The sequence below is a fragment of the Mustela erminea genome, chromosome 1 (genome assembly GCF_009829155.1).
Source record: "Mustela erminea isolate mMusErm1 chromosome 1, mMusErm1.Pri, whole genome shotgun sequence".
Lineage (NCBI taxonomy): Eukaryota > Metazoa > Chordata > Mammalia > Carnivora > Mustelidae > Mustela > Mustela erminea.
In genome coordinates, this window is record NC_045614.1 from 53,126,217 (window position 1) to 53,150,887 (window position 24,671).

The 24,671-nt window shown below is 40.1% G+C and overlaps 1 protein-coding gene across 9 annotated transcripts in view; it reads left to right on the forward strand.

The window, feature by feature from the left end:
• ATG7 (autophagy related 7) overlaps positions 1 to 24,671 on the forward strand; it is a 243,768-nt gene that overhangs the window by 35,361 nt on the left and 183,736 nt on the right. For all 9 annotated transcript variants that reach the window (XM_032327316.1, XM_032327289.1, XM_032327300.1 and 6 more), the window contains 7 exons: positions 5,573 to 5,661; positions 7,252 to 7,373; positions 11,608 to 11,698; positions 12,502 to 12,646; positions 16,222 to 16,380; positions 21,909 to 22,103; positions 23,584 to 23,787. In XM_032327316.1, coding sequence (XP_032183207.1) covers positions 5,573 to 5,661; positions 7,252 to 7,373; positions 11,608 to 11,698; positions 12,502 to 12,646; positions 16,222 to 16,380; positions 21,909 to 22,103; positions 23,584 to 23,787 — 1,005 coding nt within the window. The remainder of the gene's footprint in view (positions 1 to 5,572; positions 5,662 to 7,251; positions 7,374 to 11,607; positions 11,699 to 12,501; positions 12,647 to 16,221; positions 16,381 to 21,908; positions 22,104 to 23,583; positions 23,788 to 24,671) is intronic.

Below are 24,671 nucleotides of genomic sequence, written 5' to 3' on the forward strand. Positions count from 1 at the left end.
TGGGTAGGAGAGTTACTTTAAAGCATCTTGAAGTTGACCTCCCTTTGTGGTTGATAGATTTCTCTTCAGCAGTTCACTCCTACTCTGTAGCTCATCTTAGGTCAGGTTGCTCTAAGAAACTGATTCCTGTTTTTTTCTTCTCAGAAAAATTTGGGTTTTTTTTCTTACTACCTTCCTATCTCATTGCCTTTGTATTTAGTGTCAGAAATGTACTCATTCTTTGAAATTAGGCACCACTTACAGTATCTAATATGACATTCTTGTTTCTATAACTTCATTTAGTCCCAACTCTACACTTATAGATGATAAAGCCTAAATGTGGAAAGTGTTTGATAAACTGGAACTTATCCCCTTCTTTTCTCTGCCAGTTAGGAAAAAGGGAACTTTGAGATGGAAGGTAGATCGCTACGTGACAATAACAGATTGAACTGTACAGAAGGGTCAGTGCAGGTATGACAGAGAGTTTATTTACATTGCTGTTATAGTTAGCATTGATTGAGCTTGCCTTGTGTGCAGTCTCCATGTGCAGGCAGAGTTCTCCAAAGAGGAGAAACCTAAGGTACAGAGAAATTGTATGAGAATAAGGCATCTGCTAAGAGTCCAGATTTATTGAGTCACATTTGAAAATTGAAACTCAGAGTCTCAATACGAAGGTCATGCATGCCTGCTGACCTCTGGCTTTTTCTACCACATCAGGTCATTTTCTTCTTCTAAGCTGTTTTAAATGTTATAGAAGTAGAATGCCAGCCTCCCCCTTCTCCCCCTTTTCTTGCTGGATAATAGACTTGTAAATGTCTTTGATAAATTTTTTAAAATGTGAAGGCAAAGCAATGATTACTTAAATATAATTTGTCCAGCAGATGCCATCTGTCATGATTGACAGAAGGGAATAAAGCTTAAGGGTGTCCCAAGTGGTGGTGATTGCCAACAGGACCAGAACAACTCAAGGGAGACAATTTCTTCATTCAGAGGGAGCCTTGGGGGGAATGCCTCATTTTTCGGGTTTTCTCATCTCTCAGAGCAAGTCCTTTGAGACTAAACTGTCACATTTTCATCCAGGGCAATCCCAGTGTGGAAATGTCACTGAAGGGGGAACCTGTACTGTTGAGAAAAGAAAAGGGAGGGAAAAGGGCCAGCTAAGATGCTGTACCATGGCTTTATATGTGAGCTTCAGATCTCTGTTGGTTAGCCATCATCTCCCTCCCTCCAGCTGCCTCCCAGGATCCCTGCCCAAAGATAGGGTATAAGGGGCAGAGCTTCTCATATAGTGGGGCCTGGAGAAATGGCCAGTTCTGTCATTTATTCAGCAGAATTTGCTGAACATCCATTACTGTGCCAGGCACTAGGGATGGAAAGATGCATGTGATAGACATTGCTTGAGCCCGCACAGAGCGAGGCCGCTTTAAGCACTCTCAAGAGGTCTTTGTAACTTGTTGTGCTTTAGAATTACCTGGCGAGCTTTTAGAATAACTAATGCTCAAGCCACAGCCCAGACTAGCAAAACCAGGACCTCAAGTGGTGGGACCCAGGCAGCAGGATTTTTGAAAGCTTCTCAAGCGTGATTGTCACACACATTCAAATATGAAGACCAAGACAGGAGAGAGTTGAGGAACAGGGCAGTGCTGCTCAACCTGCCTTGAGCGTGCAGTTCACCTGGGTCCTTGTTAAAATGCAGAGTCTGATCCAGTGGGACTGGAGACAGGGAGCCTGAGATTCTGCATTTCCAACAGATTCCCAGGTGGTACTACTGGTGCGTGGAACCCATTTAGACATAGAGCCAGTCCAGACTTTCCAAGGTAATGAAAAATGGCCCCACAGACTTCTCTTTAGTCTACAAGATCACCTTCTCTAATGGTTCTCCGAGTAAGTGTGTGAACTGATCCAACGGCACCAGCATCGCTTCAACACTTTATACAGATACACATGGCTAGGCTCACCACTGGAGATTTGGAAGCATGAATAATGTTAATAGCACTACACATATACAGGGCTTTTCATGTCAGTATCATACCCTGTCATCCTCACTGTGTCTCTGTGAAGTAGTTGCCCAGAGATTCAGGTTTAAAAAGCTAAGACCTGGATGCCTGGGTGGTGCAGTCAGTTTCAGTGTCTGACTCTTGATTTTGGCACAGGTCATGCTCTCAGGGTCGCAAGATTAAGCCCCAGTGTCAGGCTCTGCGATCAGTGGGAAGTCGGCTTGAGATTCTCTCTTTCTCCCACTCTCCCTCTGCTTACCGCCCTGCCCCGCTCCCGCCCTGTACTCACTCTCTTTCTCTCAAGTAAATCTTTAAAAAAAAAAAAAAAAAAAAAGCCAAGGCCTAGGGGCACCTGGGTTCTCAGTCAGTTAACATCCTACTCTTGATTTAGGCTCAGGTCATGATCTCAGTGTCATAAGACTAAGCCCCACGTCAGGCTCCATGCCCAGCATGCTTAAGATCCTTTCTCTCTCTCTCTCCCCCTGCCCCTTTCTGACTACCCCCCCAAAAAAACCAGCTGAGGCTTAAAGGATTTGACTGATTTGCCTTAGCTACAGTCATGGAGCAAGGGGCAGTACTCAGAATAGTCTGTGCAAACTCTGTTTTTAAAAGCTTGGATGCTGGTGTTTTTATCTCCCATGGAAAAGGAAGTCTCAAATAAAGATATTCTGTGTTTCCTGAAAGGATAGTTATATGTTTGAATCTGTTTTGAATAAAATATGAATCTGTCTGTTTGCATTAAAGACAGGAAATGCATCTACACAAAAAGCTTCAGTGTTAAGAATAGAAAATTTCACATAGAGAAGGTAGCAAAAAAAGAGTACTCTTGGAATAATGCAGTAATTATCTGATAGTACTAGAGTAGAATTCATTTTCAGAGATTTTTCTTGAGCACAGATGAAGGCTAATTAATTGTCCTTCCATATAGGAAATAGAAAAAAAGTTGTGGTGCACCAGTACAGTGGAATGCCATTCAGCCACTACTGACAGAGGTTGTAGAAAGACATTTATTGGCATAGAAGACAGTTAACAATAGAATAAGAGCTATTATTATAGCACTGTCTCATTTTCATTTTGTAATAAAAATTATACTAAAATTATATAATTATATAAAAGTTGTGGTAAAAATATATTTATGCAAAGATAAAATTAAGGGGGATTATATACCAAGGTGTTAATGCTGTTTTTTTCTGGATGGTGGACTTCTAGGCCTTTCCTTCCTGCTTGCCTGCCTTCATTCTGCCTTCCTGACTTTCTATCTTTTGTTTCCTTTCTTTTCCTTTCTCTGAGTAAGGGTTAAGCTTCTACTTTGTGTCTAATATTATATTGAGCATTGTAGTAAAATAAATAGAATTGTTTGGCCTGGCCCCATTCTCATGGAACTTAGTGGATGTAGAGTAGCTAAAATTCTACTGTGTTTTTATTTATTTAACCCAAAACTATACCTATAAAGGGAACCTGTTGGTTGATTTATGGTTCTCTCCCAGCCATCTTTCCTCTATCCCTCCCTTTCTCCCTCCTTTCACACACCAACCCATCCACCCTCACTCCCTCCTTCCGTCTCTCCTTCCCACCCACTCATCCCTCCATCCATCTTTTCATTATTCAACATGCATTCACTAAGTATCTGGTATATATACATGAATTGATCATGGGGAGATGAAAAAGATATTCCATGCTTTCCAGATGCTCATTGTCTTCTTTTCTTTGAAATAAACTTTTTATTTTGGAGTAACTTTAGATTTATTAAAAAACTAAAACTACAGCGCAGAGAGAATTCCCATACACTCTCACCCAGTTTCAGTTTTCTCTGATGTTATCCATAGTACCTGAGAAAGCAACATTGGTGGATTACTCTTACCTAAACTCTGGACTTTATTCTCCTTTTCACCAGTTTTTCCCACAATGGCTTCCTTCTGTTCCAGGAGCCATTCTAGGAGACTACATTGCATTGTGTTGTCATGACTCCTTGGTCTCCCCTGGTCAGTAGTAATTCCTCAGACTTTCCTTGTTTTTGATGACCTTGATAGTTTCGAAGAGTACTGGACAGTTATTTTGATAGAATGTTCCTTAATTTGCATTTGTCTGATGATTCCCTATGATTAGACTGGGGTTATGGGTTTTTGGGAAGAAAGCTGCCAAGGGTGAGCTGCCCTAGTCATTACATCATATATCAGGTGCCTGATATGCACACGGCATCCATGATGATGTTAAACTTGATCATGTGGTTAAGGTAGTCTTTGCCAGGTTTGTTTTTTGTGAAGTTACTGTTTGTTCTTTGGGAGTAGGTCACTGAGTCTAGCCCACTCTCCGGGAGGAGAAGGATTAAGCTCTATTCCTAGAAAGGGCAGTATATTGTTTGGAAATCTTCTATAAGGAAGACTTGCCTCTTCACCTTCTTACTTTTATTTATCCCATCATTTATTTATATCAGTATGGATTCACAGGTATTTATTTTATACCTTTGGATTATAATCCAGTCCTGCATTATTTATTTGCATTGTTCAGATTGTTCTAGCCTTGACCATCAAATGCTGTTTCAGTTGGTTCTGGTGTCCCCTTGGCATGGCTCCATGCCTTTGTTTGTTGAGCACTTACTTTCTGGTATACAAGATGCTGCAGGCTCATCTTGTATTTTCCCTGCCTCAGCCCTAGACTTAGCCATGTGTTTAAGGAGCCCTGATTCCTTTTATTGGAGAATGGTATTTAGAAATTAAGATCTGGGTGCTACGTACTCATTGTCTTTTGCAAGGAAGAAGAAAAAGTAAAAAATGGTATGTATGATCTACAAATTGCTGTGGAAGCACAGCAGAGTGACTATTCCCACCAAAGGGAGTCTTCACTGAAGAAATGGTGTTTGAAGTTGGATAGAGTTTTCTAGACAGAGGTCAGTGCTGAGGGAGTTGGAGGGGATGGAATGGAAGGAAATACATATTAATATCAAGAGCATCTGACTTTTAAAAAAAAATTTTATTTATTTATTTGACAGAGAAAGAAAGAGCACAAGTAGGCAGAGAGAGAGAGGGGAAGCAGGCTCCCTGCTGAGCAGAGAGCCCGATGTGGCACTCAATCCCAGGACCTTGAGATCATGTCCTGAGCCAAAGGCAGAGGCTTAACCCACTGAGCCACCCAGGCACCCCCAGAGCATCTGACTTTTTCATTTGATCTGACTGTAGGCTTGTAATGGTAGTGGCCCCTCTTTGATTTTTTTTTGTTACATAAACATTAGTAGTTTTCACAGGTTGTGTCTCTTTATGAGAGCATGTTCTCTATGTGAGCCCTGACAGTTGACTGTCTTCCCTCCCAGTTACTTTCCCTGCAATCTTTCTTCCTTCTAAATGTATCTAGTTCCTACTATGCCAAGCCTACTGCAAGGTGTGGAGGCTCAGAGAAGAATTCGATAGCCCCTCCATCTAGAAGCCCTGTGGTCTGGCGTGAGATCCTTTTGCTTTCTTCTCTACTCTCTAGCCCTTCAAGTGTCTAATTGTTAATGCTTTTGCAGAATAGCATAAAAGGGAAGAGGAATTGTTAGCAGTGTCTGTACTGTAAACCTGACATGACACTTGACTCACTCAAAACATCTTTTCTCTTTACAGATAACAATTGGTGTATATGATCCCTGTAACTTAGCCCAGCATCCTGGATGGCCTTTGAGGAATCTTTTGGTCCTAGCAGCGCACCGATGGTATTTACATGTGTGTGTCTGTGTCTGTCTGTGTCTGTCTGTCTCTGTCACTCTATTTTTGACACTGTGTATGCCTCTGTCTGTGTCTCTTTTTTTCCAATGCATTTTTTCATTTCTGGCATAGAAACCAGATAATAAATTAATTCATCAGTCATGATCCAGTTTCCATCAGTGGGAGCCCCTAAGCAGGTATGTTACAGAGCTGCAGACATTTCAGAGTAGGGCAGAGTGAGCAGCCAGAGGTCCCAAGCTGGAAATTCCAGCCCCTCCCTCCAGCTGTCTGAGCTGTCAGCCTCACATAGGATTTTCTTACTGCTGCTATCTTCCTTTTCTTCTAGCCCTAAAATAATGAAAACAGAGGGTATCTAAGAGGTCAATATACATTTAAAAAGATGCTCAACATCATTAGTCATCATGGACATAAAATATGATGAGATTCTACACAGTAATAGAGATAATGAGGTACCATTCTAAGATACTACTACATGCCTACCAAATGACTTGAAAAAGATGACAGCACCAAGTGTTGTCAAAGATGTGAGTCAGTTGGAACCCTCAAACAGCTCAGAAATGGGCAGCATCCACCAAAGTGAAAACTATCTCTGGCTCAACAGTTTCTTTCCCAGGTAGATAATGCATAGAAATGTATGCTTAGAAGCAACACACACATGCAGGGATGTTTACAGCAGCATTATTCTTTATAATCAAACACCAGGAATAACCCAGATGTCCTTCAACAGTGAAATGGTTGATAAATTGTGGCATATTCATTGTGATGGAATGTGATGTCGTCATAAATCTGAGTGAACTGCTGATGTTCATGTCAACACGGATGCCATGAGGTTCAGTGGAAATAATCCATCCCTTAAGAGAATAGGCCCTCTGATTCCTTATCTGTAAAGATCAGAGCAGGAAAAACCCAGGAATAGACTTAGACATTAGAGTAGTAGTTACTCTTAAAGGGGCTGGCCAGTGACTGGGAGAGGCAGGAGATAGGCTCCTTTATGTTTAGGATTTGTGTACTTGTCTTCATATCTGTTTTACTTACATAAAAATGCTTTTAAAAAAATGAAGATGGTTAATTATAGATTGTCCCCAGAGGGAGAATTGTTACACTTGCTTACCCAGGTAGTGTGTCTGGAGAGTACACATAGGCTTGCTAACTACTTCTGACTGAGGTGCTATTTCATAAAATATGAGTTCAGAGGGAGAAGGGGGGCCAGGAGAACCCGTGAATGTCTTAGAGTTTCTTTTAATGTCTTGTAAGCTTTATTCCCCCCTGTATTTTAGATGGATTTGTCAGAATTATTTATTTTTTTATTTATTTAATGTGATTGTTACATAAAATCCATTTAGAAATCACAGCCAATTCATTGTTCGGTCTCTAAGCATTTGGACAAAGAAAAGCATCTGTGAATGTGTTCAAAATTTCTCAGAGGTTAAGGCCATGCCCCAAGAGTTCAGGGAGGCATAATTAACAATGAATTGAATACTCTCCAACTGGTTTTGCTGAAGCTCTTATGTGAGCTCTTTCTTTTCCCTCCTTCAAAAAAAAAATGAATTAATTCAAACCTGGGGCCTGACATCAAGGAGTAGCAGTTTCCAGTCTGTTGAAGTCCTCTGCTTCCGGGACCGCACCATGCAGGGGGTGAGAGACATTGCTCACAGCATCGTCTTCGAAGTGAAGCTTCCAGAAATGGCATTTAGCCCAGGTAATTTGCCAGTCTTTGAGAATGCATATAATTATCATTTATCAGGAACTAAAGCAAGTTTAACTTTCCTTTCATTCCCTTCACAATGGCAGCAGAAGATAGAGAAAAGTACTGCGCCTACCTCTTTGCCCATGGGAACACCTCCCTTGAACAGAGGGCACACTCTGCTATTCAGAAAGGAACAAAGGCAAAGATGGTCCTCAGGAAATTTCCTTCAGGCCTTTGTTTTTTCCCTCCAGTCTTGAAGATTCTCCCCCCCACCACCTAGCTTTTGTTTCATATAAAATCTTTATTCCTGAACTTTCTTACAGGAAGAACAAAATACTATACTTACATATTTATTTGTTGTGTAAAGTTATGTGATCTTTCTCTCCATATAGTAAATCAGTCAGCAAAAGTGCCATTTCTCCTTCCACATTTAATATTCTTCACTAGATCCTGAATGGTAGACATCAGCTGTTATCTCCAGTTTGTAAGTTAGGAAACTTGGGCTCATGGATATTTTATAGATGTGTGTGTGTGTGTATGTGTGTGTGTGTGTGTATACATTTATGTATTTTTATACATGTTACAAAGATAGAATACATACTCAAATCCAAGTAAAATAAAGTTAATACTTACCTCATGGAGTCTCCCTTAGGACGAATGTGTGTCCTGTATAAAAGACAAAACACTATCTGGCTTATTATAGGCATTTAGTAAATGCTAATTTATGTTAATTTCCTACATAAACAAAGCCCAGCATTCTCCAAAATGATCTCTCAGATTTCTATGACTTACATGCTTTCCAGGGTACCTTTATACATATTGTTTAATTTGCTTTTCCCCACATCTACATTGTTCCACGGCACTTTGTTTTCTTTCTTCTGGGGGTCCTGTGCCTCAGAGAGAGAGAGAATGTGTGTGTGTGTGTTGGGGAGGGCACTGTTAGCTTCTCTTCTGAGATGTCATTTCTATAGTGATGTCAGAAGGTTTCAGGATTGGCTCTGAGGGCATTTTATTGGTGATTCTTTGCCATTGCACTGATAAATGTCTTAAATAGATTTCCTGGATAAATTTACAGTGGATTCAGCTTAGGCAAAGAAGGGTATAGGTTGTAAATTGAGAGCCTTAAGAAATCCACAGCTTTCCTGCTGTCTTTAGATCCATGCATTTGATTTAGCACCCTCTTCTGGCACCTTCTAAAATAGCGTCCATGTGCTGTTAACTGAGGTGCCATACCTGCGTGATATTAAGCCACAGTTGTAGATAGTTCTAGAGGAATGGGTGAGTTACCTAACAAGTGATATGTGCCTGGTCTGTGCCTGGGAGGCCACCAGGTGCCTTCCACACTTCTTCACTCACTTAATCCTGCCAGCTGTCCTTCAGAGGAAGCACTTTTTTTTTCCATTTTTATGATAAAGTCATTGTATGATTCTTCCTTCACGGTTCCGATGATCTCACTGATGCTTGGTGAAGCTGGCAAAGCCTGGAAGTACTGTACATTTCCTTTTGAAAAAGGTGTTTCCTATCACCCAATAAATACCTTCAACATATCTTTTTTTTTTAAGATTTTATTTATTTATTTGACAGAGAGCACAAGTAAGCAGAGCAGCAGGCAGAGGGAGAGAGAGAAGCAGGCTCTCTGCTGAGCAGGAAGCCAGATGTGGGGCTCAATCCCAGGACCCTGGAACCATAACCTGAGCTGAAGGCAGCTGCTTAACCAACTGAGTCACCCAGGCACCCCAATATATCTTCTTTATACTTGATATCTAGTGTAGATTATTTAGTTTAGGAAAGGCCAATTTTCTTTTTTTCATGTAAATTAATGTTTTCCCTCTTAGCTCTAAATAAAACTTGAAATAAACTTTTGTCAAGAGTTATTCTGTATCATAGTATGAAATGAAGGCTATTGATATGGTAGTATTTTTTATTATTTCGAAGACAGTCCAAAATTGCAATGACAATGGCATAAGAAGTACAATTTTAATCATCTTTTGCTCCTTGTGGTGCAAGGAGCCCACTGTCCATTGTTGATACAAAAAGTGTACTGGCAGCCAGGGGAAGGAGACAGCAGACTCTGCTGTGAGTGGGACATTCTTCATCTTAATTCTTGTCCTTGATGTTCTCCTCCTGCTTGTTCAGCTGTGGGAAAGCAAGACCTGATTTTCTCCTAAAAAATATTTTTCTATTATTTGGGGCATGGCTTATGGATACAGTTTATATAGAGGCAGATAGGACTGACTAAATACTATTAATGGATTAAATATATTTTTCCATTGTTAATAAGCTATATCTAATATATATATCTATATCTAGATATATCTAATGTCTATATCTAGATATATCTAATATATATAGTTTTATATATATTTCTTAGAAATGGCTGTGACATTTTGAGTACAGAGATGTTTTCATTTGAAATGAAATTTTGTTTTTATCTATGACTTCTTATCTGTAACAGGAGAAAGCTTAGGCCAGAGTTGTTAGTTACAGTACTAAACTGTTCCAAAGTTCTTTCAAGTTTTTGGCTATATGTTAGAGAGGTATTTTTTTATTTAATGTAAGAGTAGTTAAGGAAAACAAACAAAATATGAATTTAGTAACATGTCTGAACTCCTTTTCCTAGAAAAAAAAGAATTTTGAACTCTTAACCTCTGTAAGAACTACTCTTTTATAGCAGTTTAACTTTGTTACATTAAAAAAAAAAAAATGGACCACTTCAGAGTGCCTGAGTTAAAATGGGAAGAGGCATTCGTTTTCTGGCTTCTTGCTGTGAATGATATCTCCAGCCACAGTGGGGCCCAAGTAGCTTTCGAGGATAACTGGCCCCAAGGTTTTCCAATGGTCATTCTATCCCAGAAAGGAAAGATTGCATTAAGAAAATCTACACCTTCTAGGTCCCATAATTATATTGAGCAATACTATTTTAAAAAACAGAGGTCAAAAGCTAAAAAGTTCCCAAGGAAAGAAAAATAGAAATGTTGACAGCAATCTAAAAGTAGGAGAATTGGGGCACCTGGGTGGCTCAGTGGGTTAAAACCTCTGCCTTTGGCTCAGGTCATGATCCCAGGGTCCTGGGATCAAGCCCCGCATCGGGCTCTCTGCTCGGCAGGGAGCCTGTTTCCTCCTCTCTCTCTCTGCCTGCCTCTCTGCCTACTTGTGATCTGTCAAATAAATAAATAAATAAAATCTTTAAAAGTAAGAGAATGGCCAAAGAACACCAACATACAAATTAGAAACATACAGTTCTTCCCAGCAGTCCTATACATTTTTAAGTCAGAGAGTTCCTGTACCTTCAGAGAATGTTACTTAAGGCAGACATTGGAAGGGATGCTAGCAGCATAGATTGTGGCCAAGTGAATTCCCTATCAAGGAGTTGAGGTTTTAGTGTGAATTTCAGGTATTTGGTGAGAATGGGAGAGTGACAAAGGTCCTAAGATGTGAGGAATATAAGAGGGGCCCCCATTAGCAGGTTTCCGCCAAGGAAGTCAGATTACCATTAAGGTGAGAAAGTAGCAGGAGCTTTCTAGAAAGCAAGCGAGACACTTAAGAGATTTTCTAATAGTAGAATAGAGCAACCACAGGACCCTTATCCTCTCAGAGCATCACACAGAGCACACTTTGAGAACTGGAATTAAAGTTCTGAGGCATCCATAGCAGAGATTAAGAGAGGTTAGTGGAGAAGAGAGAAGTCAGGGAAGGGGAAGGTCTGAATGGATAAGGATAAACTTAAAGGAGAGGGCCGCTTAACAGAGGAATAGGCCAGGTGCTCAGTGACAGGCTTGGGAGGCTGAGCAGAGGGACATGGTAAGCATGAGAAACAGAAAGGAGGAACTGAATGCAGAGGTTGAAAGCCTGGTGGGAACTTCAGCGGAAAAGTGTAGTCACACTGGCTGGTCTTCCTTGGTTAGAGAGCCCTGCACAGGGTTATACATAGCCCAGAGGGGATCGTCTTATTTTGAGCAACTTCCAGGAGCTGGGGAAGTGGAGGCTACTCAGATGAAAATTGAGGGTTATTTCAGAAGCCCTTTTACAGAAAAACCATGCCCGGGTCTGGTGGTCTCTCCACAAGGGTGTGGGTAGTTGGGGCAGATGGCCAGCCACTTAGCAAGTATGTGCAAGTTCAAGCCCTGGAGCCTCTGTGAGAAAGAAGTGAACTGAAAGCTTATTAATGTTTGGCCCTCTTGCTACTTTACTTACTTGTTTTTATTTTTCCTTCCTTCATTCAACTCCCTATTTTATTTGCTTTAAGATTGTCCCAAAGCAGTTGGATGGGAAAAAAACCAGAAAGGTGGCATGGGACCGAGGATGGTGAACCTCAGTGAATGTATGGACCCCAAAAGGTATATTTTGGAAGCTGTTTTATCCAATGGGGCTGTTTGTCACCAGGACACACAGAAGGTTCCGTCAGACCAACCACATCACTCAGGGCAGCGCAGGGGCTGTTGTTTATAATGACAAGTGTTACTCCAGTCTTTGCTGCCTGACTTGATTTAATTGTGGTTGTGAAAACAAAATATCACCAATAGAGATTTGGAAGGGCACACAGTTCATCTACTCTTCTAGACATTATAAATTTTGTTCTTGCTTTGAGCTGAGATACTCAAACCTAGTTAGTCACAGGTACCTACCACCTTTTAGTCCTTTATTCATGGTCCTTTGATTTTTCCTATTAGCCTACATTGAAGGACATTGTAAGAAATATTTAATGGAAACTAATGTTGTATTTAAGGGATGATATAAGTGCACCCTTTTTTGAGGGGATGTGGAAAATATTTCTTGTTTTCAGTATTAGGGAAAATTTCCTCTTAAGTAGCTGTGGGTTTTTTTGTTTGTTTTGTTTTGTTTTTTAAATTTGTAGTTACAATGACTCCTATAAGTGGCCATGTCTGCATTTTCCCCTTGGCTGCTAGGGGCTCAGTATCAAATTCATGGCCTATCACTAGCGTTGCAGTAGTCTAAGGTAGCACAAATTGTGTGCCATTTCTCCTCCCTATTGCCCTAAAGCTTCATCTTATTTTCCCTTTGATCCCATTTTGCTCAGGATTTGTTACTCAGTTTCTTATTCAGATGCTTTCTACCTTTTTAGGATAAGATGGGGCATAAATGAGTGACTGAATGAATAAATAATTCTGTCATTTTCTAGGTTAGCTGAGTCATCAGTGGATTTAAATCTCAAATTGATGTGTTGGAGATTGGTCCCTACTTTGGACTTAGACAAGGTTGTGTCTGCCAAGTGTCTGCTGCTTGGAGCTGGCACCTTGGGCTGTAATGTAGCTAGGACATTGATGGTAAGTTTATGGGGGCCAAATGGTACCTCTGAAGCTGTGGCTTCTTTTCTTATTTTGCTATATACCATATTGCCTTCTACCTCCCAGATTTCCTTTCCCTCCTTCCCTTTCTTCTTCCCTACCTCTCTCCCTTCCTTTTTCTTTTCTCAGTTATCTTTTTAACAATGTAAGGCACTCATACTTTTTTTTTTAAGATTTTATTTATTATGGCACTCATACTTTTATTACAAAGTAGAAACAGAAAGTCTTTGTCCACCCTCATCTCAAGTCCCATTTCCCAGAATTAAGACTTCCTAGATTAGTACACAATATCACATTCCTTGAACTTTTCATAGGCAGATGCAAACATATAGAGGGACATTTGTTATCTTTGCTGCCATTTGTTTATATTTATAAAAATTGGATCATAGTATACTGTCTGTAATAGGTTTTTATTCTTAACTTTATAGAAAAGTAATTGTGGTTCTCTGTGTGTTCTGTATAATGTATACTTAGTGTGCATGTCCTCAATTTTTTCCAACTTCAGCATATTTTTTTGAGATGCTGTTGAAATTAACATTTTTATATCTTTACATATGTGTAGGATTATTTCTTTGGGAAAAAAGCCCTAGAAGTAGAATTGTTATTTTAGAGAGAATGTATGTGTGTATGCACCTTGTGTGTATACTCACATGCACTTAAATGTACAATATATACTATGTACAATATATTTATATGGGGTTTTTTCCAAGCTTAATTACCTTCCAGAAACATTTTACTAGGTTGTACTTTTAGAAACTTGTACAAAACAGAGCTTTTTAATTCGCATTTCTTTTATTAGTGAGAGTAAATCTTTAATTTCATTTCCTTAGTAAATTTTCTTTTATTCATCTAAATTTTCAAATTAATTGACACAAAATACATATGGTATTCTCTTAGCATCTTTTAAGACTCTCTTTGTCTTTTTTTTTTTAAGATTTTATTTATTTGGGGCGCCTGGGTGGCTCAGGGGGTTAAGCCTCTGCCTTCGGCTCAGGTCATGATCTCAGGGTCCTGGGATCGAGCCCCGCATCGGGCTCTCTGCTCAGCAGGGAGCCTGCTTCCTCCTCTCTCTCTGCCTGCCTCTCTGCCTACATGTAATCTGTCTGTCAAATAAATAAACAAAATCTTTAAAATTAAAAAAAAAAGATTTTATTTATTTATTTGACAGACAGATCACAAGTAGGCAGAGAGGCAGGCAGAGGGAGAAGGGAGGAAGCAGGTTCCCTGCTGAGTAGAGAGCCCTATACTGGCTCAATCCCAGGATCTTGAGATCATGACCTGAGCCAAAGGCAAAGGCTTTAACCCACTGATCCACCCAGGCACCCCAAGACTCTCTTTGTCTTTTTAAAAAATCTTTCCTCATCCCTAAGGTTGCATGTTTATGTTTTCTCTTTTTTTCTCTTATTCAGACTTGCTAGAGAGGCGTGTCTATTTTATCAGTCTTTTTGGAGGACTAAGTACTTGATTTATTTATTAGTTCTATAGTTTTTGCTCTCATTTTGCTTTGCTTTCAGATTCATTAATAATTACTTTTATCTTCATTAATATCTTCCTGTTTTGTGGAATTTATTTTATTGTTCTTTACCTGGCTTCCAGAATTAGGTGCTTAGGTTTTCTCAACATTTTTAAAAATTATAAAGCCAGTGGAAAGCTACTGTAGAAAATTTGTAAAGTGTCAAAAGTTATAAAGCAGGAAAAGAAGACACCCATTTTCCTACCAGTTTTTCACTTATTTCCTTCAATGTTTGTTAAATATATATTTTAAAACTCTTATTTATAATAATTCCCCTTGCTTTCATATATTAACATTGTAACACTTTCTCATGTAATTAAAAATGATGCCTGTCAGGCATTTTTAATGACTATAGAATATGCCTTCTTAAATGATGAAATATACTATTCTGAGACATTCCCCTAGTGGTAGATGGTAACATTGTTTCCAGTATTTTACAACTGTAAATTATGTTGTGGAACATTTTTGTTAATATTTCGGGTTACTTCCTCGGATAAATTGCTGGAAGCATTTACTGAGGATAGATTGCTGCAAATAGACCAGAAGATAGGAACATTTGAAAGATTCTAGAAACATATTGCTAAATTGTTTTCCAGAAAAATTACATCATTTTACATTCTCATCCAGTACAATAGCTTTTCATCACCACACCCTCACCAGCATCAAGTGTTACAGTTTTCTTTAATCTTGGCAGGTTAGCCATTTAAACTGTGTAGCATTCCAAAAAGCCAGAAGCAAATACCCGCCTGCAGGTGGCTAACCTGTGGTCTGTTTGTAATTTACCTGGCTTTCTTCCCACTGCCCAGCATCTTCCCAGACCGTCTTCCTTGCTGTCCACTCAGCATTGCTTTAAGGAAGGTAAAAATACTTCAGAAATAAATGTCCCCAAACCAAGCACAAGTGACTTTTAGATTTCCCATAACTTTATTCTGCCTCCATTGTAGACTGCTTTGCTGGTAAGTCACTTACCAAACTGGATGAGTAGACCAAAGTTTACTAGTGGGCTTTCAAAACAGATAACCTAAACTATACTTTTGAAAGGATGGATTCTGGCCTGTCCTTCTCAACCCTGAAAATAAATCTTGGATTTCTGTTGACTGTGCCCTTGGAACCATCAGTCTAATTGAGTTTCTGAATCCCTAATGGAAAGATATTGAAATAAGAGAGAGCAGAATCAGCTTTGTAGCCAGTCATAGCAGGGCTGCTCTTAGATCACTATGCTTTCTTATGATCTGCTAAAATACACACACTGCACCTCACTCTTCAAAAAGGAGGCATCTTCATTTGGTTGCAACTCTGGATTTCATTCCTTCCCAACCATTAACCAGATCTATGACCTTAAATGATTTCCGGGCTACTCTTGCCATCTCTGTAGAATGAAATAATTGGACTAAGGATATTAGAGATTCCATCTCACTTCAAAATTGTGTGGTTCTATAAGACTTTCTAGGAGTTATAATTGAAGTATATGAAATCATGCAAACTATTTCTGAGAACATAGAATTGTCTGGTGGATTACTGAATATTAATAAGGCCTTTACGTCTCGAAGAAGTAGTACAAAATCTTCTTTGACGTTATACGACAGGGAACAACTCCTAAGTTATTTTTCTGAGGAGTTAATTCAGGCTTTAAGTGAGTTTTAATGTGAGCTGTTATTTATACTTAATTATTCATTAAGGGAAAGCAAGGACATTTAGGGGCTTATCACTAATCCTTTTAAGACAGCAACATAGACAATTCTTATGGGACTCACCTCCAGATCTTCCTCTGGTGCCACTGTCAAAAATAATGAGTTATTATTCAGACCCACCCTGACATTTCTTAGTCTCATTACTGCAGGAAGCCAGGCACCAGGTATATAATTATTTTATCTTTTAAAGGAAGTTGACCCTCTGTGGATCAAAAACTGAATTTGCACAATTCATTTTCTGAAGTTTCCTGTATTTGAGGTTCCCAAGCTACCCCCAAGCAATACCTTAAAGAGAGACATTCCGTGACATGTTCATCAGAAACACACCCTGATCTCTTGTTTCCATGCAGGGTTGGGGCGTCAGACACATCACATTTGTGGACAACGCCAATATCTCCTACTCCAATCCTGTGAGGCAGCCTCTCTATGAATTTGAAGATTGCCTAGCAGGTGGTAAGCCCAAGGCCCTGGCTGCAGCAGACCGGCTTCAGAAAATATTCCCTGGAGTGGTACGTGATGCTGTTTGGGAACGTCAGAGCTTGTCTCCTGTAGCTTCTCGCGATTAATCTTGGGGAATGGATGTTTGTCACTTACTACCCAGGACTCCATTATATGGCCAAGCTTCTGTTTCCTGTTCTCAGAGATGGGCATTAAAACAAAACAAAACAAAACTCTCATATATTTGAAAACAAAATGAAGCACTTATGAAAAGTTTTTGCAAGTTTTAAAGCATTATCTGAGTCTAAGTTAAGGAATGTGGGAATATTGGCAAAATACTGCCCCCCAAAATTTGGCATATTTTTATATACTTCCTTAGTCCAAGGGGATTCTTGGTAGCTCAGGTATAGGATATTCTTTCTTCATCACCAGAATACTTGTTAGTTACTTAGTACAGGCTTATGAAACTAAATTGAATGTAGTCTGTGCAGAAGGAGTATCTGGCTAAATATTTAGCTTTTTACTCAAGCTGTTTTCTTGTTTTTGAGTTGCATTGTTTACTTTGAAAATACCAGATAGTAAGAGACAAGTTTGTTCGGCTCATTTGATTCAAAATCCTGGCAGGTTTTTTTTTTTTTTTAAAGATCATCCATAAAAGAAAATGTGCATCTTGCATGCTTAATCAGTTTATCTGACAGAAGTTAGGTTAGATGTCTCCAAAGAATCTGCTAACACTTAAAGTGGCATTAGAGGTTCTCAGTGCTAGCTAAAACAAACAAACAAACAAACAAAAACCCCTTTCTCAAGGTTTTTCTGTTTAATCACTCAGTCTTAGATTTATTCATTTTAGTTCTTATAAATTTTTTTTTTTTTTAAGATTTTATTTGACAGGCAGAGGTCACAAGAAGGCAGAGAGTCAGGCGGAGAGAGAGGAGGAAGCAGGCTCCCTGCCTAGCAGAGAGCCCAATGCGGGGCTCAATCCCAGGACCCTGGGATCATGACCTGAGCCAAAGGCAGAGGCTTTAACCCACTGAGCCACGCAGGTGCCCCTATTCATTTTAGTTCTTGCTTTAAAAGAGCAATGTTGTTTGTTTTGTCCATTTTACCAGTGATCCAGAGGAAAATCATCTATTGGGTTTAATTTAAGACTATTGATGAATACCAGCTGTGTCCCCAGCTAGGACCTTGATGCCAAAAGAAATTAGAATGTTACAACCCCATCATATTAGCTAGGTTTCTGCTACATTATTGCATACCGCACAATCCTCACATCTCTGCTTTACTATTATAAGCATTTATTTCACATTCACAGGTCTGCAGATTGGCTGTGGCTTAGCTGCTGGGCTAGGCTGGACTCCAGGTTTTAAGTCAAGTTCCAGTCTGTGCTATGTGTCATTGTTTTAAAATCTAGGTTCAGGGAGCAGCAGTCTTCTGTGTCATGCTCTTCTTATGGTAGAAGTTGGAAGTGTAAAAGGATTGGTAAAAACTTAGACCTCTAAAAGTCTCAGCTCACCAGTGACACAGTGCAGCATTCTCCATTCCCTTGCCAAAGCCAGTCACAGGGCCAAGCCCAAGGTCAGTGGAGTTGGACAAACTCCTCCGCCTTCCTAGTGGGAGGTCCTGCAAAGTCATGTGGCAAAGGGTGAAGACATTTAATTCTATTAGTGAGAGGCAGTGCATAGTTCGGAAGAATAATCCAGTCTGTCACTGGAAAGTGTTACAAATTCCCCTCAGGGCCCAGACAGACCTGGCTTTGAAGCTGACCTCTGCTACTAGTTGCCTGAAATTTTTCCTTGTCCAAATGGTCTGTGATCCAGTGCAGTCCTCCCTATTTATTTGTTCAGTTATTCTTTTACTTAGTCATTAAATATTTAAGGCTTTCTGTGTGCTAGAGACTGGGGAACAAAACAAAGTTCCGTCTTTCCTGCATGGGGCTACTGTAGTCCAGAGGGGGAGCATGGTCAATAACTGATTTCCTAAATAGTTATAATTGTAGTAAGTGCATGAACCAGGAGCTCAGTTGCTGTGAGGATGTTTGCCAGGCAGCCTGACCTAAGTTACACTCCCTTGAGGAGGCTAAGTCCTGCAGGATGAGTGGGGATCAGCTAAAGTAAGGGTATCAGAGCTGTCTGTACAAATGCCAGAGTCAGGAGGCAGCACAGCGCTTCTGTAGCACCAAGGAAAACCAGGGAAGCTGAAGAGTGGAGGTCAGGGAAGACAGAGAAAGGCCCTGGGGTAGAAGGTAGGGCCAAAGCTAGGGCTGACTCTTGCTGAACATTTGAGATCAAGTTTACCTTTTCTTGAAATCATTAGCCCACCAGGTCAAACATCTTCCTTGGCACTTACATTGTGCTACTTTGCTTTCCTTACTAGGTTATTCAGTCCTTGAGGCCAGGAACCAGGTCTGTTACAGTTTTATCCTTCCTACCTTATAAAAAATAATAGATGATGTGCAGAATCCATTTAAGTCCTGGTGCAGTCCATCATAATTTCACTTACAGGTTACTCGGGCTTATGGTGCTTTCTTTGTATGTTCGGTGTGGTGGTTTTTTTTTGCTTGAACAAATACTTACTCATCACCTTCCTCATACCAGGCTGCAGACATGTCTTAAGTGAACAAGACATGGAAAGAACTATTCTACTGCAAATACCCTATGTAATCCTGGGGTTGAATTAACTGAATAGGAAAAAACCTGATCATTAATAAGTCAAATAACTATGTGAAGTTCCCTTTTCTAAGACAAGGCAATATAATATAGGATTGTGGAACCACCATTAGAGCTTTTAAAACCCAACTCTGGACATCTGTTTTTAACTCTGATGAGTAACTGTTATTGGACCAGTTCTCCTGCCATAAACAATTATGCAGCTGGGTAAAATACATAAATTGACTCTCTCCAGTCAATGAACAATGGAAAGACAATGGTCCTAGACAAAAAGGAAATAAAAAATGTTTGTCCCAGCCCATTGCATAGAGGAACTTTCTGGCTCATACCAGAGCCCATGAGGAGCCCATGAGGAGCTGTTCCTGGGCTTGATGAGCTGAGGAAACTAACATCCAAGTTCAGAGCAGCTAAGGGAGCTGGAATGCACAGGACAGAGTATCAGACATGGGAGCTGAGCAGAGAAGTAGTCTGGGCGGCACCTTGAGTCCTTGACCAGATCAAGCTACATGATCTCAGGTCGTGACTTTGTGAGGCTGGGCAAAAAAGCACCACTGTCTGCTGTGAGAGTGGAGATTCCAGAGCTCCCCCAAGGCTGGAAGACATTGGAATCCCACCTATCCAGAATGGATCGCCCTCATGGAGCACCCTAAGCCCTTAGATGACACTCTAGTAAGTTCAGAACTAAGCATAAAAGCTGAACTACCGAGCTTCCAGGAGAAAGTAGTACAGTGTTCTTGTGATACACAGAGGTTTCCTAGGGCCCAGGAAATACTGACCGTAAGTGAAAAAATGGATAACTTGGACTTAACTTCATCAAAACCTGAAACTCCTGCTTCCCAGTCAGTTCCATTAAGAGAGTAAAAAGTCTGGCCAAAACCCAGAAAACATTCATGGTATGTCTACTTGGCAAACAGCTATTAAACAAAATCCATAAACAACCTCTACCACACTCAATAATAAAAGGACAGACAAGGATTTTTTTTAAAGGGGCCAAAGACTTCTGCAGGCATTTATTTCATAGTGAAGACCTATAAATGGCCAGTGCACACACAAAAATGCTCAACATCCGTGGTCTCAGGGAAACAGGAATTAAAACCATGAAGATATGCCCACTAAAGTGGCTCAAGTTAAAAAGGTCAGGCTGCCTGGCTATACATTTGAATCATCTGGAGAGTTTTAGAAAATATTGATGGTAGGGCCTACTCTCAGAAATTCTGATTTAAATAGTCTGGGGAAAAGCCTAGGCATTAGGAATTTTAAAACCTCTCTAGGTGGTTCTGATGTGTAGCCAAGGTTGAAAACTGCCATGTTGAAACTTGCTGAATTCCAGCCTTAGGTATGTGAATCTAAATGGTGGGCTGAGAGCCAGTCCTGAGTAGGCTTACTGGCTGAAGTTTTAGCAAGCAGAGGATCATGGAGGTCAGTGAAGTGGGTATGGATCTGTATTACTGAAAAGATCCAAATTGGTGTTGAGTAGTTATGCTTTAATCTTGGTGTCATTAATATACCTAAATAATACCTTTTTTGGATCAAGCTACCACCAATTAAAATGCTTTGCCAATTGTAATAAGACAATAAGGTAACAACATTACTGTAGTCTCTGCTATTGTTTACTATAGTATTTGGTACCTGGTAGATGCATAATGCTTAATGAGTTAATTAATTAGTGAGGTCCAGATAGCTGCCTCTGTAGTGTTCTCGTTGTTAAAATGGACTTGTTTTGAACCCTCTTTCTGAAGTCCTTTCTGTCTGGCGTCTTTTCCTACTTTGCCTACAATTTTTTTTCATTCTTTTAAATATCACTGCTTTTGTTAGTATTGTTTGTCTCTTCCTTGAATCCTGGAGATGAGGTTTAAAGTTTAAGATAAGAAGAACAGAGCTACAATCCACAAAGAAAATTTTTTTTTGCTTTGTAAAAGGACCTATTTATTCTGTCCTCCCTCCCCACCCTCAGCTGTTCTTCTGGTAGGTGACAGGTTTTGGGAAATGAATGAGAAAGCTAATGATTTCACACTCCTACCTGTAGCCAGCCTTAAGCAGGGAGTTAAGGGTGCAGTTTGTGATTCTAGAACACTTCCTTTTCTGTGGACAGTTAATATCCCTGGCTTCATTGACACCCATATGTGACTCACTGTTAATCTGCCAAGACACCGTGGGTCCTTCAGGGGACCAGTGGTAAATTACAGAGCTGTTCTAAAGCCCCTATGAAAACTCCTGAGTCCCCACACTTGAAGAGAATCCTGGCCACCTGACAACTTCTTTGGACAAGGAATGAAGTTTCATTTGAGTACCACACTCTGCTATAGCTCATCCCCCTTCTGTCCCCTCCAAAAAAAAAAAAATCTGTACGCTCCTAAGTAGATTTTCTTATTGTGAGTTAGAGAGTTTTTTGGTTTAGAGAGCTTTTTTAAAGTGCATATACCTCTAAGATTAAAGCGTAACTATCAGTCATTCTGATCTTATGTGATCCTATTTGGAGATGTTAAACACTAAGGAAATGGTAGAGGGGGCAGTTTGGGAACCAGTAGGGAGAGACAACTGGACAGAGGACCTGAGCAGGCACAGGGCATTTTCATAGAGGTTCCTGGCCTCAGATTATAGGAAAAACCAAAGTTACAGTTTTCTTCAGTGTCCTCCTTGCCTCAAAGGGAAGTACTTACTTCCTTCTTTAGAACTAGGATCTGTATGTCTCTGTTTGCTGCTTTATCCAGGCTCAGGGACCCTGAGATGACAGAACAAGATAATCTAGAATGTAGAGGTAAAGAAGGTACAGGGCACAGGTAGCAAAAGGGACAAGCAGCAAAATCATGCACAGAGAAATTTCTGGTTGCAAGTGACCACACATGCATGCTTGTAGCTATGGGGAGAAATGGGCTCTAAGATATAACCTATATGTTTGCTTCAGACATCTGTATATCTGGGTTTTTCCCCAGAATGCCAGAGGATTCAACATGAGCATCCCGATGCCTGGACACCCAGTGAACTTTTCTAGCGTCACCCTGGAGCAAGCCCGCAGGGATGTGGAGCAACTGGAGCAGCTTATTGAAAGCCATGATGTCATTTTCCTGTTGATGGACACCAGAGAGAGCCGGTGGCTCCCTGCCGTCATTGCTGCGAGCAAAAGAAAGGTAGATTGTGTGGATCTTGGGGCTCTTGTGTCTGGTTGTGACTTGATGTGCCATTACCCTGGAGGGAGATCTGCCTTCCCTCCAGAAGAGAGATGTGCTGGCAAATGACCTAGTGACATGGTGTCAAAAGGCTTCCGCTGGCAGACGGTGTCTTTGTCTCATACACCACCATCTAGTATAATAGGTTTCTTCTGTTTAATTTTCACAGCAACCCTTTGAGGTCTTCTAGAGGGGATATTCTACTTAAATTAAAATGTAAGCTCCAAAAGGACAAGGACTGTCTCATTTATTACTTTTTGGTCAGTGACAGCTTCAAGGGCCAACAGTATGAAATGGTTAAGTAAATCACGGTACATAAATGTGATGGAATACTATGCAACTGTGCACAATTATGTTCTCAAAGACTTAACATGGAATATATCACATTATGTTAAAAAAGCAAGATATGATATTGTATACATTTAATAATATTAAATTATTATATGATATTGTATACATTTTATATATCGGTAAATATATAAACATTTACATCTGTTTAGCAAGAGGGTGGGGAGGACGCAAGAAGAAGGGAGAAAGAGGGGGCAAGGAAAGAGAAAGCGTGAAAACAACAGGAAGAAATACCCAAAACTATTAGTAGTAAGTGTTTGAGCCATGAGATTGTGAGTGATTTTTTTTTTCTGGTGAACTTTTTATTATCCAACTTCCCATATAACCAGAAATTTAGGAGAATAAGTTAAATTACAACTAAGAGAAATTCTAATATAAATGAGAAAAAAAGTGTCCTTAAAAAATCTCTGTGAAGGTTGAATTATAGTGTGTCAGTTATGTCTCAGTGAAGCTATTATGAAAAAAAAAATTGTCTGTTAGGGCCCCTGGGTGGCTCAGTCAGTTAAGCCTTCAGCCCAGGTCATGATTCCCAGTCTCCTGGGATTAAGCCCCATGGCTAGCTCCCTGCTCAGGGAGGAGCCTGCTTCTCTCTCTGCCCCCTCTCCCCAGCTTGTCATGTATTCTCTCTCAGTCACTCTCTCTCACTCTGCTCTCTCTCTCAAATAAAATCTTTTTTTAAAAAAATGTGTGTAGACATGGCAGATGATAGCACAATGGTGGAAAGAATGTGACTGAGAACTCTCAAAACTTGGTTTTATACATTTACCTCTTAACAGCTAAGTGACCCTGGGCAAGTTATAGAAGTAACTACTCTGACTTTCATTATCCTTATCTGTAAATAGGATATATAAAACTGTAAATATCCTCATCTGGGACTTCTAAATGAAACCAAAGTAGATAATTAGTGATAATCACTGGTCAAGCAAATCCTCAATGTTGGGTAGCTTTTACTAACATTGGCTTCTAGACTCTAATTACATTCAAATGCACATATTTATAAAATAAATTTTTAAAGTTGACCAAATATGAAATTAGCCATGCTTAAAATGTAAGTGTCTCTTAACTCTAGACTTTTATTCCTTGAAATCCACAGCTGGTCATCAATGCTGCCTTGGGATTTGACACATTTGTTGTCATGAGACATGGCTTGAAGAAACCTAAGCAGCAGGGAGCTGGGGACTTGTGTTCTGGTCACCTTGTGGCGCCTACTGACCTCCTGGGCTCATCACTTTTTGCCAACATCCCTGGCTACAAACTTGGCTGCTATTTCTGCAATGATGTGGTGGCTCCAGGAGACGTAAGTAGATTTCTTTGTGCTTCCAGGTATTTCCTACAACTGTCTTGCCCACTGGGGCAAAGAGACCCAGCTCTTTCTTTTGTGACTATTTAAATATTGTCTTTAAACAAATAGAAAAATTCTCTAATTTGGGAGTGACATTATCTCCCCACGAGCCTTGATTGGTGTTATAAACTGTGCACAGCTCTTCTTGTTCACTAGCTTAAATGCAGTGACCAACAATTTTTGTGGAAAGCTCAGCAGGGAAACTGCAGGATAGATTGGTCCCTGGCAGCACTCAGCACTGTTTCCTGTGCTTGTATCACTGAAGACAGCATCAAGTGAGGGGTTTGAAGACCCGGATTCCAGTCCAGGCTTGGACACTGCCTTGTGGGGTGATTCCAAATAACACTCATAGACTGCCCATGCGTCTGCAGAATGGGGCCGAGTCCCATAAGATTGTCAGATTTAGCAAGTGAAAATACAGGATTCCCAGTTAACTTTGAATTTCAAGTGAATAATATTTTAGTATGAATTTGTCCCATGCAATAGTCAAGACCTGCTCATATTAAAATAATATTCGTTGTCTATCTCAAATTCAGATTTATCTGGGTGGCTCTTATTTTACCAGTAGGAGAGGGGAGAATACTTTAACCTGATTGCTCATAGTGCAAGGTGGGTCAAATGTGAAAGTGCTCTGAACAGCAGGTAGTACACTGTGCAAATGTAAGATTCTGTGGCGTTAAAGCCACCACACAAGGCACAGTCTGTAGGAATGGTCTTTTATCAGAACAGATAATCACTTCTGGTGAAACACAGCCTAGGTGTTTCTTTATACGTCCCTTCGTTTTCCCCTTCTTTAAAAACATGTTCCTTAATAATACCTACCTCTTTTGGATGACTGG